The sequence below is a fragment of the Pholis gunnellus genome (assembly GCF_910591455.1).
Source record: "Pholis gunnellus genome assembly, chromosome: 12".
In the NCBI taxonomy this organism is placed as follows: Eukaryota; Metazoa; Chordata; class Actinopteri; order Perciformes; family Pholidae; genus Pholis; species Pholis gunnellus.
The window spans coordinates 318008-333314 of record NC_136539.1 but is presented as its reverse complement, the minus strand read 5'-3'; the positions used below and the strand labels follow the sequence as shown (position 1 = coordinate 333314).

Below are 15307 nucleotides of genomic sequence, written 5' to 3'. Positions count from 1 at the left end.
GGAACAAAAGTCAGTATTGCATCTTCATACCTTTGCAGCCAACCAATAAGGGAGGCATAAACGCTCCTTCATCCTAGAACAAATATTTAAGCAGATCTCACAAATGGGCATTATGGAGAAAAACATGTTCCATCATGGGGGTTGTAGGCCATTCATACCGCCAGCTCTCTGATTTACAGCCACAGCAGCCTTCATATATTTGAGTGAGAATCACTGTCTGATCTCGTTGCAGTCCAGCGCGCAGGAGTAAGTCCAAGGACTAGGTCTCTTTTCATTGTTGAGAGCTGTATGAAGCTGTAGTAATTGCCCCAAAGAGGTGGTTCGATAGAGAGGAAGATGGAGAATGACTGATTTAGTAACTATAAGGTTTCTAATGGAATTCTCCACTGCCTTTCGGGCACTCAAGCTGACAACCATTACCTGAACTGATGCATAGTCCATTACGGGATCCGCCGCTTTAATAGAGTGTCTATCACGTGAAATACAGAGATGTCAGGTGCCAAAGCATGCACTCTCACCCATGTGTGAAGGTTTAACCCAACTGTAATGGCTTTTCTTTTAGACACTGCTGCATGGTCTTACAAATGTATTGAAAATCAAACAGAGAAAGAGAGGAAGAGGAAGTCAAGCACAAACTTGTAAAATGCTGTTGCTGGATGCTGTGCTACTCATAACTATGACCCCCTCCCACTTTCAGGCGGGCAGTGGGAGCTTACAGACGGTGCTGAATGAAGTGTGGCCATATCTGCAGACCTGCTGCTCAGTGGGCAGTTTACATCATTCAAATAGGTTTCAACCCAGCATCCCCCAAAAAATGTAAAAGCCTCAAACACCAGTTCATTTTTGCTTTTGAGTCATTTAACATATATGTTCCTATGTGAATGTAATAGTGGGGCAACAGTACAGCAAAGTATGCTGATATTCCCCCTTACAAGAGAATTATTGTTATTAATGGAGTTGGAATTGAGGATTTCTTTTGATAATATAACCGCTAACCTGATCATTATTTTCTCGATAATTGTTTGGTCTATACAATGTCAAAAATAAAATAAAATCACAATTTAACACTCAACTTGAGTTGGGTCTTGTTTTGTCCATTTAACAGTCCCAAACCCAAAGATTTGTATTTTACGATCCTATAAAGAAAAGTATAATATTGCTTGAAAAATGACATATTGATTCGACTATCAAAATAGTTGCAAATAAATTTTCTTTTGAACGCCTATTAATTAGATTTATGAAATTTGTTTCAGTTCTACATTGTTAATACAGCTGGGTATTGTTTGAAATGTTTGTGTTTTATGACACTGAAATACTTTTTTGATACCATACCTTCAGGAATATAAATTTGTCTATAATCCCATTTTCCAAGTTTTTATGTGTCTAAGAAACAGCAGCCATACAAGAACTTAAAATAAGTTCAAATCAAATGATTTAAATCCATAACTGATCAGAGATTGAGTACACAGTATACAGACCAGATATTCTGACTTTAAGAAAAAAATGGGGATAGACATGTTTCCTCCCAAACTTGATATTGTAATGTTTTCGGATCAGTCCAAACTTTTCTTCCACATTCGGATTCAATTAATGAAGGTTATAGTGTAACCTTGGGATGGTTTGTGTAAGCTTAAACTCCCATGTATTTACCTTACATTTCCCCTAATGAAGCTTCAATGGAGGAGTTCACTTTTTGAGTAAACTTTACAATTAAGTTCAGTCTGCCTTAACAGTGCTTGTCAGCATTAACTTAGAGAATACGTTTATTTACTTAACTCATTAAGTGCTATGCTGTAAATACAAGTACACTTTTAGGTACTATTTCCATATTCTTCTGTATGTTTCGGCTCCACTACATCTCAAAGGAAAATATTGTACTTATTCCTCCACTCCATTGGTCCAACAGCGATAGTCACTAGTTTACAGATTCAGGTATCAGAAACCTAAACTGAGCAACTAATAATAAAGATACAATACATATTTATACTGTACGTTTAACAACCCATTCAATAAAGTAGGTGAAATTAGCACTTCTACCAGCCTGAAAGCGCTGTGAAGACATAAATACAAAATATTGACTTATAGTAACATGCATTTAAATTAGCCCTCCTGCATAATGAGTTGTTTTTCATACTTTTTGCTGTTAATACTTCAATACTTTCAGTTAAATAATGCGAATGAAGAACATTAAACTTGTAATGGACTATTGTACATGACCCACTGGGAACTACCACAAGGTCAGCAGCAGTTTAACATTAAGGACACGAGAACCTTTGCTCAGCACGTGCTGAATACAAACACTGGGAAGCAGCTGCTGCTCTAGCTGTAAATGTACTGCACCACTTTCAGACAATGCAGTATACGCCAGAAACAGGATGGATGTGTGTGTGTGTAACCACTAACGCAGCGACACAGTCAAATGCATTATTAGTGGGAAAATTAGGAATAGCTGTTAATAATTCAACTTAAAAGACTGTAACCATATCTTTAACTCCAAAGATAGAATTTATTTCAAATATTCTTCACGACATAGTTCATTTCATATATTTGATTAAACATCTCTCAAATATACAATATGAAAGGCTCCAGAAAAACATTGCCAAATACATCATTTCAGCTATTTAAATACTGAAATGATGTCACAACATAGATGACAGCAAACTGATCAGCATCACAGAACTGAGTGTCTACAGAGTGGCTGAGCAGTGGCTCACAACCTGCTGTGGCCCTTTTCTTTTGATTTACTGTTAAGCAGTGAGCATGTACAGTTGTAATAGTTAATGTTTTCTTTTCCATGAGTCCACTACACTTTTATTCCCAGTGGACACCTGCTTCTTGTCCTTCATCAGCTCCTCCCGGGCCATGGGCTCGATGATGGCGCCCAGCTGGGTGACCACTTTGGGCTTGCTGATCTTTTTAACAGTCCGCTCGGTGTTCCAGGTGCGTCCCAGCGGAGAGCGGATGGTGCTCTCAAACTGTGCATGGTTCTCGAAGGGAAAGGGCAGCGAGCTCACCTGGTGGAGGCTGATGGAGCCGTTTCTCTTCTCCGACATGATGACACTGGGCAGATGTTGATCTTTCCTGGGTGGAGGCGGTGCCGTCTTAATCTTGAACCTCCTGCGTTTGCTGCGGGACGGCTTGAGGCTCGTCCCGCCCCACTCACCCCACCCAGGCAGTGTCAGGTCCACCACCCTAGGCTTCCCTGCGTCCTCCTGCTTCCTCTTGTCCTTAAGGAAGTCTGAGATGACGTCGTCTCCAGCAAAGGCCTCTTTAATGAGCCCCCTCTGGTCCAGCATTTCATCAGAGTCCTCTGTGTCCTCAATGGTTGGAGTGAGTGGGACTTGAATGACTTTTGTCCCTTTGGTGAGAACTTCTTTCAGCTCAATCCCTCTCTTTCTTTTTCTGTTCTTGCCTGCCTTTTGAGTTGCAGAAGGCAGGTTTTCAGCGTCTGGGGGCTGCTGGGGCGGAGCAGCTGCTTTTCCACTGGTTGACGTCTCCTGACAGAGGAGCTCCATGTCCTCCAGAGTCCTGATCCTGATCAGATCTTCCTCCAGCTGAGCTGAAGCGTCTGCAGTTGCCTCAGCTTTCTCTGCTTCAGCCTCCTGACGGCTGTCTGTTATTCCTCGGAAAAGACATGTGAACTCTGTGAGCTCCTCTTCCTCTTTGTCTGATGCATCTGGGTCCTCTGCTGCAGCAGCTTTATCCTCCTCATCATCCACAGATATTAAAGGTGCTGCATCAGTCTCCTCAGCCTGACGCAGTTTCCTCCTGCTGTCAAACTCTCTGAGGAGCGCTTCCTCTTCTGTTTCCTCAACTTCATCCTCATCTTCTTCCACTGTATTTCCAGGCCCCTCTGCTGTGAGATCCACAGGGTCACTTTTCTCTTTTTCTGTGGGCTCTTCAGAGAGCTTCCCTGTCATCCAGGGATTTAAAGAATCCAGTCCTTGCTCTGCATCAGTTACAAGATCAGGCAGCTCCTCTGCGTCACCTGCATCCTTCTCCTCCTCTACCTCGTTATTCAGCGAGGTCACAAGCTTCTGGGTCAGCTCTTTGTTTACCTCCAGCTGCTGCTGCATGGCTTTCCGAGCCCCATCATCGTATTTGGCCATGATCGCCTTTGACTTGGCCCACTTGCCACTGTTCTGGTGCTTCAGAGACATCCTCTCCTGCATCCTGGCCAGCTCAATCTTATTTAACTCCTCTAAGGCAGCGGCAGGGTCCGTCTGCACCATCTCATCAAACTGCTTCAGGAAGTCTTTACGCTTTGCCTTGTTCTGCACTTTGTGGTATTTCTTACTCTTAATCTTCCTCTCTCTCCGGGCCTTGGCCTCGTAGTAGGACTGCAGGGCTCGGGCTTTCTGCAGCTCTGCACGTCGGATCTTGGCCTCCTCCAGGCTCATCGCCCGCATTGAAGCCTCCTCGGCCAGGGTCAAGATGGGGTCGTTGATGGGCTGCTTGTTAGCAGACAGGACGGCGAAGATCTCCTGCTCCAGCGGGGTTTGCGCCTTCCAGCTGCTCACCACCCTCTCCATGGGTTTAGGGCCTGTAGGTTCCTGGTTCAGGGGGAAGACCAGCTGCTCGGCCCTCTGGTTCTGTTTGATGATGCTTTTCCACCGGGTCACCTCTGTGGCTGCCTTCTGAAATGCTACATCTCTCTGGATCCTCTCACTCTCCTGCTTGGTTAGAGGGCATTCAATAGTATTGTTCCTCCGCTGCAGGTTCTTCAGCTGCTTTTTGGTCTTTGCTGGGACAGCGGAGGTTTTTTCCATGGTCCCGATGAGGTCCGACAAGTCGATTTTGTCGCCCTCCCCGTCCGCCTTAACGGTAAACTCAGACATCTGGACGGACGCCTCGGATCTCTCGCCCAGCTTCGTCTTCCTCTTACTACCGAGAGCGTTGATGGCTTCCAGCAGCTTTTGCCGTTTTCGTTCATCCTCGCCGTCCTCCTCCTCTTCACTGGTGATGATTTCATCGGCCTTATTTAAATCCTCCTCGTCGTCGTCGTAGTAGACCACATCTGGCCTCACCGCTGCGAGCTTATCTATTACCTCGGAGCTCTTCTTGAGAGCCGTTTTAATCTCTTTCTTCTTAGAAACTTTAGCCATGTTGGAGTACACACGACGGAATGGAGTTGACTGTACACACGTGAGTCGTGAACGGAGCCGTTGTCGTAAATCAGTCACTGCAATGTGAGCAGCACTGTCGCAAAATTGCTATTTTTCTTCTTCTTCTTCGTCTTCTTCTTCTGCTTATGGCGGTTGGCAAATAGCTTTCGGGTGCATTACCGCCACCCACTAATCTGGAGTGTGGACTAAGGATAATAATGCTATAATACGAAAAACAAACGAAAAACAAACAGACATATAAATAAATGAAACATTTGTCACTAAAGTTGTTCTTTAGTACATTAATTATATTTTCCTCTCCAATCTCTCTTCGACCATTTTTCAGAACATCTCTCGCTGCCTACCTCTGACAGGACAATAAAACATGGTCAACCGTTTCTTCTTCTTCACAAAATGCACACTTTCCATTGTTATGCTTTCCAATCACATAGAGGGTTCAGACCAGTATGGCCATTCCTTAGTCTTGTCATAATCATCTCCTCTTTTTTAGTTCGTCCACTACATCCTGCACTCCCAACCAGATATCTTCCTTTGCTCCCTTTATTCCATTCGTTCTGCCATATCTTTTTGATTTGTCCCTTAATCACCGCTCTAGCTTCTGACTTACTTATATTTACATTAACGTTATTTTTCCAACTCTTCAAAGCCCTTTTTGCTGCTTTATCCGCCTTCCCATTTCCATCGACTCCAACATGGGCAGGGACCCACACAAAATGAACCGCCACCCGCATTTGATAGATTCTGAATAGTCATTGTAGTATTTCATACATTAAATCCTCTTTTCTGGAGTGGCACAATTTTAGCTCGCTGTTGCTTTTTTCTTCCCTACTCTTTATTGAAACAATTAAAATACAAAAAAATGCAACACCGATAGAATACAAATGTGCGGCGATGCCTGTGGCTAATAATTGAAAACGAAAATAGGATATTTATAATTACAAGCAAATAGAAATGTGTAAAATACGTTTACAAAAGTAAGCATTTTGGATAAGTAGAGAGATATCTCCTCATAGAGTAGCTAAATGTAAAAACGAGCAGTCTGAAGAGAATTTGCTTTGCAGAAAAAAATATTCATATTATATTGTTTGTTACCTATTATATCATATTCTTAACTGTGGACAGTGAGTTGGAGCTGACTTTTTTATTTCGGTGCTCCCTCTGCTGGCTGAAAGTGCGCGTGCATATTGTGTTGTCGACACGTTTGTGCTCTTAAAGACACTCGTTTAAGACACAGACCATGATCTCAAAGAAGATAATACATGTTATAATGTATAATTGTGTGTGTAGTGCGTACAATTAGGCATCAAAACAGAGTATTTGACCGTCATGTGTTCCGGTCATGTGATCCGTCATTATCAACACTGCAGTCCATCATGGCGGCGGCTACGTCTGTTTTCCACAGAGTGAGAACTGGGTCTAAAATCGGAGCCCAGTATGACCAAGACGGAAACCTCATTCAGGTACAGTGCGTTTGAATCAAATGTTCAAAGAAGTAACGCAAGATTTTACTGTAAAACCTGCGTATATCGCTGTATGCTAACAAATAACTGGTTCACGTTAGCTAATATGGTGGAGTTGAAGGTCGTAAAAGCCTATAACGGGTGAATTTGAATGTCATTTAACCGTTTAAAGGTCTCAATAGCAACGCTAAATTTAAATGTTTCAAGAAAAGAATTAACATTCTTCTAGAATTTCAGGCCGCTTCATTCCGTCAGACTCTATTTGGCTCTGTACTCGCACACTAAAGCTAGCTGTCCCAGTTACCAGTTACTTGTTACTGTGTTCCTAAACTAGCGCTGTGTGTGTATCTCCCAGGTGGAAACCCGAGAGGATGAAGAGCAGAGCATCAAACTGGCAGAGATCCTGGAGCTGTTGCTGGCTGCTGGGTACTTCAGAGCACGGATTAAAGGACTGTCCCCTTTTGATAAGGTCCGTGCTGCTCCTATATCATAGGACAGTTCCCCTATTCTTGCGACAATTGGGCATTACTAGACACTTTTGCTTGTCCAGTTGATAAAGATACAAGTTTTGCTGAACTGTGAATATCATAAATCAATGAGCCCAGGAAGCTTGACACAGTGAAGAGAGTGCCACTGATACCCTCACTCAGCGTGTTTCCTCCTTGTCTCCTCTTCAGGTGGTAGGTGGTATGACCTGGTGCATCACCACGTGTAACTTCGACATCGATGTGGATCTACTTTTCCAAGAAAACTCAACCATAGGCCAGAAAATGTAGGTGTTTTTTTCAGCTGGCTGAGATTTTGAGCTGTCCCAGATGAACACTGACAGGTTGGAGAGAAGTGTGGTGAAGTCTTTTGTCATCGATCCAAAACAGAGTGAGACAGGATCATGTCCAATGGTGGGTGGTTTACAGCTTCAGCAACCAAAGAGAGGCTGACGCGAAAAATGATGATATTGTCAGAAATTTGGAACCAAGTTCTTACAACTGTGGACTCCAGCTAAAACCCACGTCTACTAACCAACTAATGTGTCTAGCGATCTGTAGCCAATCTAGACATCCAACTTGACAACCAAAACTGGCTATATATCCAGCTGAGCAGGGGTCAGATGATCTAGCAGTTAGCCCTTTTTTCTTTTTGGATGGTAGGGATCATTGGCTACTGTATTTTTCTCCTTTTTTGTTTTACTGGGTTTTATTTAATCTAGGACAGGTCCAGTGTATACATCTTTTGTTTTCACTAGTTTATTTAGTTGCTAAAGAAATGTGATGAGCAGGGCAGTTGTGTAAACTTAGTTGAAGAGCAGTCTGAGCCTCAGACTGGTCTTAGATTATCAGGTTAGACTGTCTAATTAAGCCTGTCTGTTCAATATTAAGACTGACTTCGTCTGAGGTTGGAAAGTTAGCCACCTCTAACCCTGGCTAAGCCTGAGAGACTTGCTGCTATGGCAACAATCGGTTATAAGGTCATTTAGCTAACTTTTTCAAGTGTTTATCCATTAAACCGATTCATTTATTTGTTCATCACTTTATTCTTGCCACTGGTAAAGGTGGAGCTCAATTTGATTATTTCCTATACTGCTGGGTTGACTTTATAAAAATACATAATCATTTATTAGTTTATTCAATTTTGAATGAATAACCTGAATCTGTATGGTAATAAAAGCTGTCAGATAAATGTAGTGGAGTAAAAAGTACAATATTTACTTCTAAGATGTAATAAAGTAGAAGTATATAGTAGCAGTAAATACAAATACTAAATGACATGTACTTCAAAATTGTAGCCTACTAGTGCAGTACTTTAGTAAGTATGCTTAGTTACATTCCACTGTTGTTAACTTAAATACTTTTGATAACTGACTTTCCAACGAGGCAATAAAGCTGTGAAGTATTCTGTTTCACCGCAATACTACTAATGACTAACATTACTATAATTCTAGCGTCACAATTCATGAACATATTTAAATTTGTCAATGATCAAGACATGTACTTTGAATAAGGTGCATTCAAAAGCATCAAAATCAAACTTGTTTATCAACTCTTTTGAATTGAATGACAAAGTTTAGGTTTTACTTTTAGCTATTTTTTAGCTAACTGTTTATCCATAATGTTGTTGGCTTCTTGTACCATATTCTTGAAATGTTTCTGAACGTCTTTACCAGTTCTAATGACCGTTGGATTTATGCTGTTTACCTGTTTATCTTCTCCCGTACTTGGTTTGGTGTCTATTTTCACCCATAATGCATTACGCAACAGGCTATGTAGGTCAGTGGTAAATAATTGACTCACAGGTAAAATGAAGTGTCCATAACAAGTCTGACTAAGAGTTATTTTTAAGACAAAGACTATTTTTGAACAGCTTGTGACTTTTCTTAATTTTACTCTTTGTATCCTTTAAAAAGTTTTGATTATTTTGTATACAGGTAAAACAATAATGAAATAACAAAAAGCAAATTCAACATCAATCTCCTCAAAGCTCCATTTATTGTGAGTCCAATGGCTAAAATAGGTTTTAAAGGAAATTCTTTTCACAACCTTGATTTTATTTACTTATTTTATTTTTTTAAAGCATGATGTAATCTGAGTCATTGCAGAGAAAATATGTATTAAGTGATGAGTGCTTCTTTCTCTTTGCAGAGCTCTGACGGAGAAAATAGTCTCTGTGCTACCGAAAATGAAGTGTCCTCATCGCCTCGAGCCCCATCAAATCCAAGGGCTGGATTTTATCCACATTTTTCCAGTGATACAGGTGAGAAAATTCCTATTCATTCTGCCAGACAGGATTTGCTGGAACTAAGCACGTCAGTGTCTAGGAGGGTGGAGGCCCTCCCCCTATAAAAGAGATTGACACTACGCTGCCAGTCATTAAAAAATGCTCACCTCTTCCCCACTACGAATGAGCAAGGAGGGTTGGTCTGGTGAGACACTCACTCATGCTACTCAGAGAAACGGGGTTACGCAAGCAACCTAAAGTTATTTTTAATTTCTTGTCTCATTGGGGAAAAAACTGACTCCCGGATTGCTGGGCAGATGTTATTGGGGAACCAACTGTCCTTAAATGAGCCTTAAATCAGCCCTCCCCTCAAAACCAATATGACAGGCAGAAATAGCTGCCAAGTACACTTTGATGGTGGAGAAAGCCTTCCCTTTGTCCATCATGTCTTGTAAGAAAGCCAAGATAACAGCCACGAAACACTGAATCCGAATCAGAACCGTTTATTGCCAATGTATGTTTCACATACAAGGAATTTGTCATGGCGGGTGGTGCATAACATTAAACAATAACATTAAACAATCAACAACAGTCAACACAGTGCAAGAAATAGAAACATATTACAATTTACAATATAAAATAAAGTGCACAACAAACAGATAACAGTACTTTAAACAAGTGTAATGTAAGTCTAATGTAAAAGTGTCAGGTGTATTTAAATATGAAGGGATGTGCAGGGGAGTGACCGGTAGGAAATTGTCCTGGGTATGACAGAGTCAGTGGGGGACCCTGGCTTTGTTAATGAGCCCGACTGCCAACAGGAAGAAACTGTTCGTGTGGCGCGAGGTCTTGGTCCTGATGGACCTCAGCCTCCTGCCAGATGGAAGGGGCATGAACAGTTTATGGCCAGGGTGAGAGGGGTCGGCTACAATTTTTCTTGCTCGCTTCAGGGTCCTTGAAGCAAACAAGAGGGACGACAGATTGCAGCCAATCGCCCTCTCAGCAGAGCGAATGATGCGCTGCAGCCTGCCCTTGTCCTTGGCAGTGGCTGCAGCGTACCAGATTGTGATGGAGGAGCAGAGGATGGACTCGATGATGGCTGTGTAGAAGTGCATCATCATCGTCTTTGGCAGGTTGAATTTCTTCAGCTTCCTCAGGAAGTACATCCTCTGCTGAGCCTTCTTTGTGATGGAGCTGATGTTCAGCTCCCACTTGAGATCCTGGGTTATGATGGATCCCAGGAAGAGGAAGGACTCCACAGCGTCAACGGGGGAGTCACAGGGTGATAGGTGCAGGTGGGGCTGCGTTCTTCCTGAAATCCACAACCATCTCCACTGTCTTTAGAGCGTTGAGCTCCAAGTTGTTCACACCGCACCAGGTCGCCAGATGGTCAATCTCCCACCTGTAGGCGGACTCATCTCCACCAGAGAGCTGTTCGTGTACAGAACCATGTGAAATGGAACCACCTGAACATTTGAGCACCATTTCTCAAAAAGTAACCATTTGCTCGTTGAAGGGGCCCTAGCATTCTGGATGGTCTCAATTACGCTCTGAGGGGAAGGCCCACGTTCCTCAGATTGAACCACTCGCGGGCCAGGCCCACAGAGTCAGCCTCTCTGGGTGGGGATTAAATATTTCTCTGCTTGCCTGAGACAGCAGGTCCCTGTGTATTGGGAGGGGCAAGGGCTCCCGGTAAAGGAGCTGGGTTATCTCTGCCAGCCAGTGCTTTGATGGCCAGTAAGGAGCTATGAGAATCACCGTCAGACCCTCCGCTAAGACATTAGCTAAGTTAAGTTGCCAAGTAGCTAACTTACTTACTTAAACTTGTCTTGAGGAATCAATGCATTGACTTGCAGTGTCAATGTTACAGTTTACTGTTTTTGTCAGAGAAGAAATGACCAATCTGTTAGTTTGATATATTAGTAATATGACAGCTGGCTAACTCTAGCTAGAGTTAGCTTATGTTAACGTTAGCTATGTGTTTGTTTGCCGGGTGATATTTGTGACTTTGAAACAAGTGCTACAGTGCTGATACCCCCAACTTTAACTGATACCAAAACAAAAAGGTTATACACAGTATGCCACATTTTTTCAGGAGACTAAAACAAATATCACTTGGCAAACAAACTAAATATAGCTAGACTGATGTTAGTTAGCTGTCTGAGCCGTGATGATATATGTGTATACCCTTGTGGGGGTGATGGGGATGACATTTGATTGGCTACAGATAATTCCTTGTTGAAAAAAATGAATTCGTCCATCAAGCTAAGTCAAGGGAGTCTCAAAAATCCGACACTGAAATGCAGTGAAGTTCACACATGGCAAGCAGTTTGTAAATGCAGGTTCAACAGCTTGTATAGAAATGTAACAACATCAAATATGTTTTTTTCTTCCTTTTTAAATACATACATTTGTGGATTTCTATTTAATTTATTCAAAACAAGAAATAATAATAATCAGAAATACAGTATATTTATGAATCCTATTGTCGATTTTGTTTACATTTATATATAATAACTATTTTTTGTATAGAGTTCTAGATCAATCCCAAAATACCAACATTTTGTGAATCCTTTTGTATGCATTTATTAATATTGAAACTGAAATTTGACCCCATATTAAGTATCTGCTCATAAATGTGTTACAAATCTGGTGCAAACAGCAGGCCCTCCACCACTGAGCGATAGGGCAACTGTTGCTCACTAGTAGAACGGGTCGGTTCAATCCCCGGCTGTCGATGTGTCCTTGGGCAAGACATTTAATCCCAAATTGCTCCCGTAGCCTGGGCCTGCAGTGTATGAATGGGTGTGAATGGGTGAATGATGACATGTAGCGTTAAAGAGCTTTGAGTGGTCGGAAGACTAGAAAAGAGATATACAAGTACAGTCCATTTACCATTTGCCCAGTTAGAGGTTTGACCTGTACAGAGTATCTTCTAGTTTGTTCTTGTACCTGAACAGCTGAGTGTTGTGTCTCCTGCCAGTGGCTGGTGAAGCGAGCCATAGAGACCAGGGAAGAGATGGGCGACTATGTGAGAGCCTACTCCATTTCTCAGTTCCAGAAGACCCACATCCTACCAGAGGTAACTACACAGTACCAGTCAGTCACAGAGCCAGAACTTGTTATAGTGGGTAGTGGCGTGACATCCAGATGATGTGAGAAATCCCTGTTTTGATCAGTTATGTAATAATACAGAAATTATGCTCAGGTAATGACCAAAATCACAGAACACTAAATATCCATCTGCTTATGACCTTTATCTGACACCAGCACAGGCTAATAATCTAAGCAAGGTAGGTTCAAGTCTATATATTCATACAATTCTGAATGTGTTTTTACTGGTCTGAACACTTCAAAGTTTTGAGGTTTTTTTGCCAGGAATAACAAAAAATGAAAGTAGTCAAGGGAAATTATGATATGTCAGAATGATGAAATACTAAGTCAAATTAATGAAATTCTTAGACAATTTGAGTCAAAATGACAAAATAGTAAAACCATTGTGAGACGGTAAGAAAGTAAAGATTGGGATTTTTTGACATATTTTTCTCATCATTCCTTACTATTCAACCATGTTTATCTTCTCCTTGTGGAAATGAGCTTAAATATCATAAGGTATAATACAGCAGAAAAACACAGCTAAGTAAACGAGTCAGAAATCAGGTTTGAAGAAATGCATTAACCCTAAGGGTCATTTCACAGTATTTTGCAGGTGTGTGGTAGTAATTTCCAACCTTGCTTGGTGGTTTAGCATGCAAACCAAAACGTGTAAGGCTATCACATAAATAAATTGTCCTCTGAGTAAGAGCTGGTGTTGTGCTGTGAAACCCTGTGGTCTAGGATGAAGAGTTTCTCCAGAGGAAAGACAAGGCTGTTAGGACAGTTCTGGATGTCTTGGTGAGTTGCTACACCATCAGGCATCACATTAACTGAATTAATCGTGTAAATACTTGAATGACAAAGTAAAACATGACCCAGAAAAGATTAAGATTACTTTTTATACTGCATTTTTAAAACAAAAACTAGTTGTGTTTTACAGGAAGTGTACAAACCCCAGAGGAAGTACAGGAGGCAGAGGGATGCAGGGGAGCTGCTGGATGAGGAGTCCAGGGTTCACTCTACTCTGCTGGAATATGGCAGGTAAGATTTCACGTGTGTGTGTGTGTGTGTGTGTGTGTGTGTGTGTGTGTGTGTGTGTGTGTGTGTGTGTGTGTGTGTGTGTGTGTGTGTGTGTGTGTGTGTGTGTGTGTGTGTGTGTGTGTGTGTGTGTGTGTGTACATTAGCATTAATTTGATGCAGCATTTTCGCTGGGAATGTTGCCAAAGACACCCAGTTCGTAATACTGAAAATATATGAATATGGCAATAGTTAAATGAGTAGGCCATAGGCTCAATCACAGTTATGTTACCTCATAGGGTGACAGATGACTCTCCAGACGTTTATTTAATTACAATCTTTGAGAAGGCATTGCTGTCATTTATTTGCATTTCCATGTATCCTGAAAGTAAACACAATCCATTATGTAAGCTTTGGACCACACACTATAATTGCATAACCAAATAAACATCCGGTTTTTCATCACAATATTACACTTTGAAATTTGGTCTCAGCATGCTACCAACCTGACACACACCAAAATAACTGTCATATTGATGGTTATAGTGAAAATGACTGTTAGCTGCAGCCCTAGAAAATGTATTATTTTGACAAACCAACACAAATAAGAATTTAGCATGAAAAACTAACTTTTGCTCAAAGCTGAAGTTTTATGAGAAACACAGTTCTACAACATATTCATTTTCCTTCCTAGAAGCCAACATTCTCTCTGTGCCTTTCTTGTTGACCTTTTACCTGAACCACGTCATGGGCTGTTGTAGTCTATTATCCACTCATCTGTTGTCCAGTGTCTTATCTGTCTGACATTGTTTTTTCATTCATCCATCCCCACCTCTGTATTAGAATGTCACATTTCCTCCTGTAAGTACTGTATGAACGTGTGTAGCTTTCTTTTTCTGCAAGCTTCTACTCACAGCACTGTGTTCTGTGATTGAACGTGTCAGAGGGCAAGCAGTTGTGTTTTAGGCATGATGGATGCAAACTGTGGTGCTGTTTTGATGTACTTTAGTATCATTTATGGTAACACTTTATAATAACTACACACTATGAAGCATTAGTTAAGTATGAGTAAACACTTAATTCATCATTTATAAAGCATTGTTCCTACATTAACACATTAGTATACAATTTATAACAATAGTTAGAAATGTTTTATTCTTGATTAATAAGCTTGTCTATTATGTGTTTCATGATTCCCCATTTGCAAATGATTATATATATTACAAACCAATTATTAAGGAGTTGTAGATGATTAATACGATCATTTATAAAGTAAGTAAATGATTAAGAACGTATTTAGAAGTACATTATTCATCCATTGTTATATATATATATATATATATATATATATATATATATATAATGATTTAGATAGGCATTAATGGTTAGGGACTGTTAATATATGCTTTATAAATGCGTATTAATACTGCAATTCATGGTTAATTCATGATTAATTGACTATCTATACCTTATAAAGAATTTATAAATGACATTGCAAGGCCATCACTGCCTCAAAACCCATAATTTTTCAACAGAAATGGCAAATAGACACAACACAAAGTGATCAAGAACATATCAATATTTATTGCAAGATGCAAACAATATACTGTTAAATACAAACCTCTCAGCCATTCATTCATGTAAGAAACAAACAAAGACATTCTCCTTCAGGAGAACATGGCTGGATATTAAACATTTGTAAATATACGACTAGAGCTAACCAGGAGCTTTGCATATTAGTTTAGATTTACTTATTTAATTATTTATTTTATGTTCTTGATCACTTTGTGTTGTCTATTTGCCTTTTCTGTTGAAAAACTATGGGTTTTGAGGCACTGATGGCCTTTCAATGTCATTTATAAATGCTTTATAAGGCATAGATAGTCCTCACTTTAG

General features: G+C 40.8%; 2 protein-coding genes across 5 annotated transcripts in view; one reads left to right on the top strand and one right to left on the bottom strand.

Annotated features, from left to right (window-relative positions):
• Positions 1-2529: 2529 nt before the first annotated feature.
• LOC306703628 (U3 small nucleolar RNA-associated protein 14 homolog A) lies at positions 2530-5130 on the bottom strand. The gene has a single exon (XM_079169637.1). The coding sequence runs from the start codon at positions 5103-5105 to the stop codon at positions 2778-2780; it is 2328 nt and encodes a 775-aa protein (XP_079025763.1). The 5' UTR covers positions 5106-5130; the 3' UTR covers positions 2530-2777.
• A 1360-nt stretch (positions 5131-6490) lies between these two features.
• The window catches only part of ccdc93 (CCC complex scaffolding subunit CCDC93), a 46617-nt gene continuing 37800 nt past the window's right edge, over positions 6491-15307 (top strand). For 2 of the 4 annotated variants that reach the window (XM_079169914.1, XM_079169912.1), the window contains exons 1-8: positions 6491-6586; positions 6942-7055; positions 7264-7358; positions 9223-9334; positions 12282-12380; positions 13136-13192; positions 13335-13435; positions 14255-14272. In XM_079169914.1, the coding sequence (XP_079026040.1) occupies positions 6500-6586; positions 6942-7055; positions 7264-7358; positions 9223-9334; positions 12282-12380; positions 13136-13192; positions 13335-13435; positions 14255-14272 (683 nt within the window). In that variant the 5' untranslated portion in view covers positions 6491-6499. The remainder of the gene's footprint in view (positions 6587-6941; positions 7056-7263; positions 7359-9222; positions 9335-12281; positions 12381-13135; positions 13193-13334; positions 13436-14254; positions 14273-15307) is intronic. The other 2 variants (XM_079169915.1, XM_079169913.1) reach the window with 1 other exon arrangement.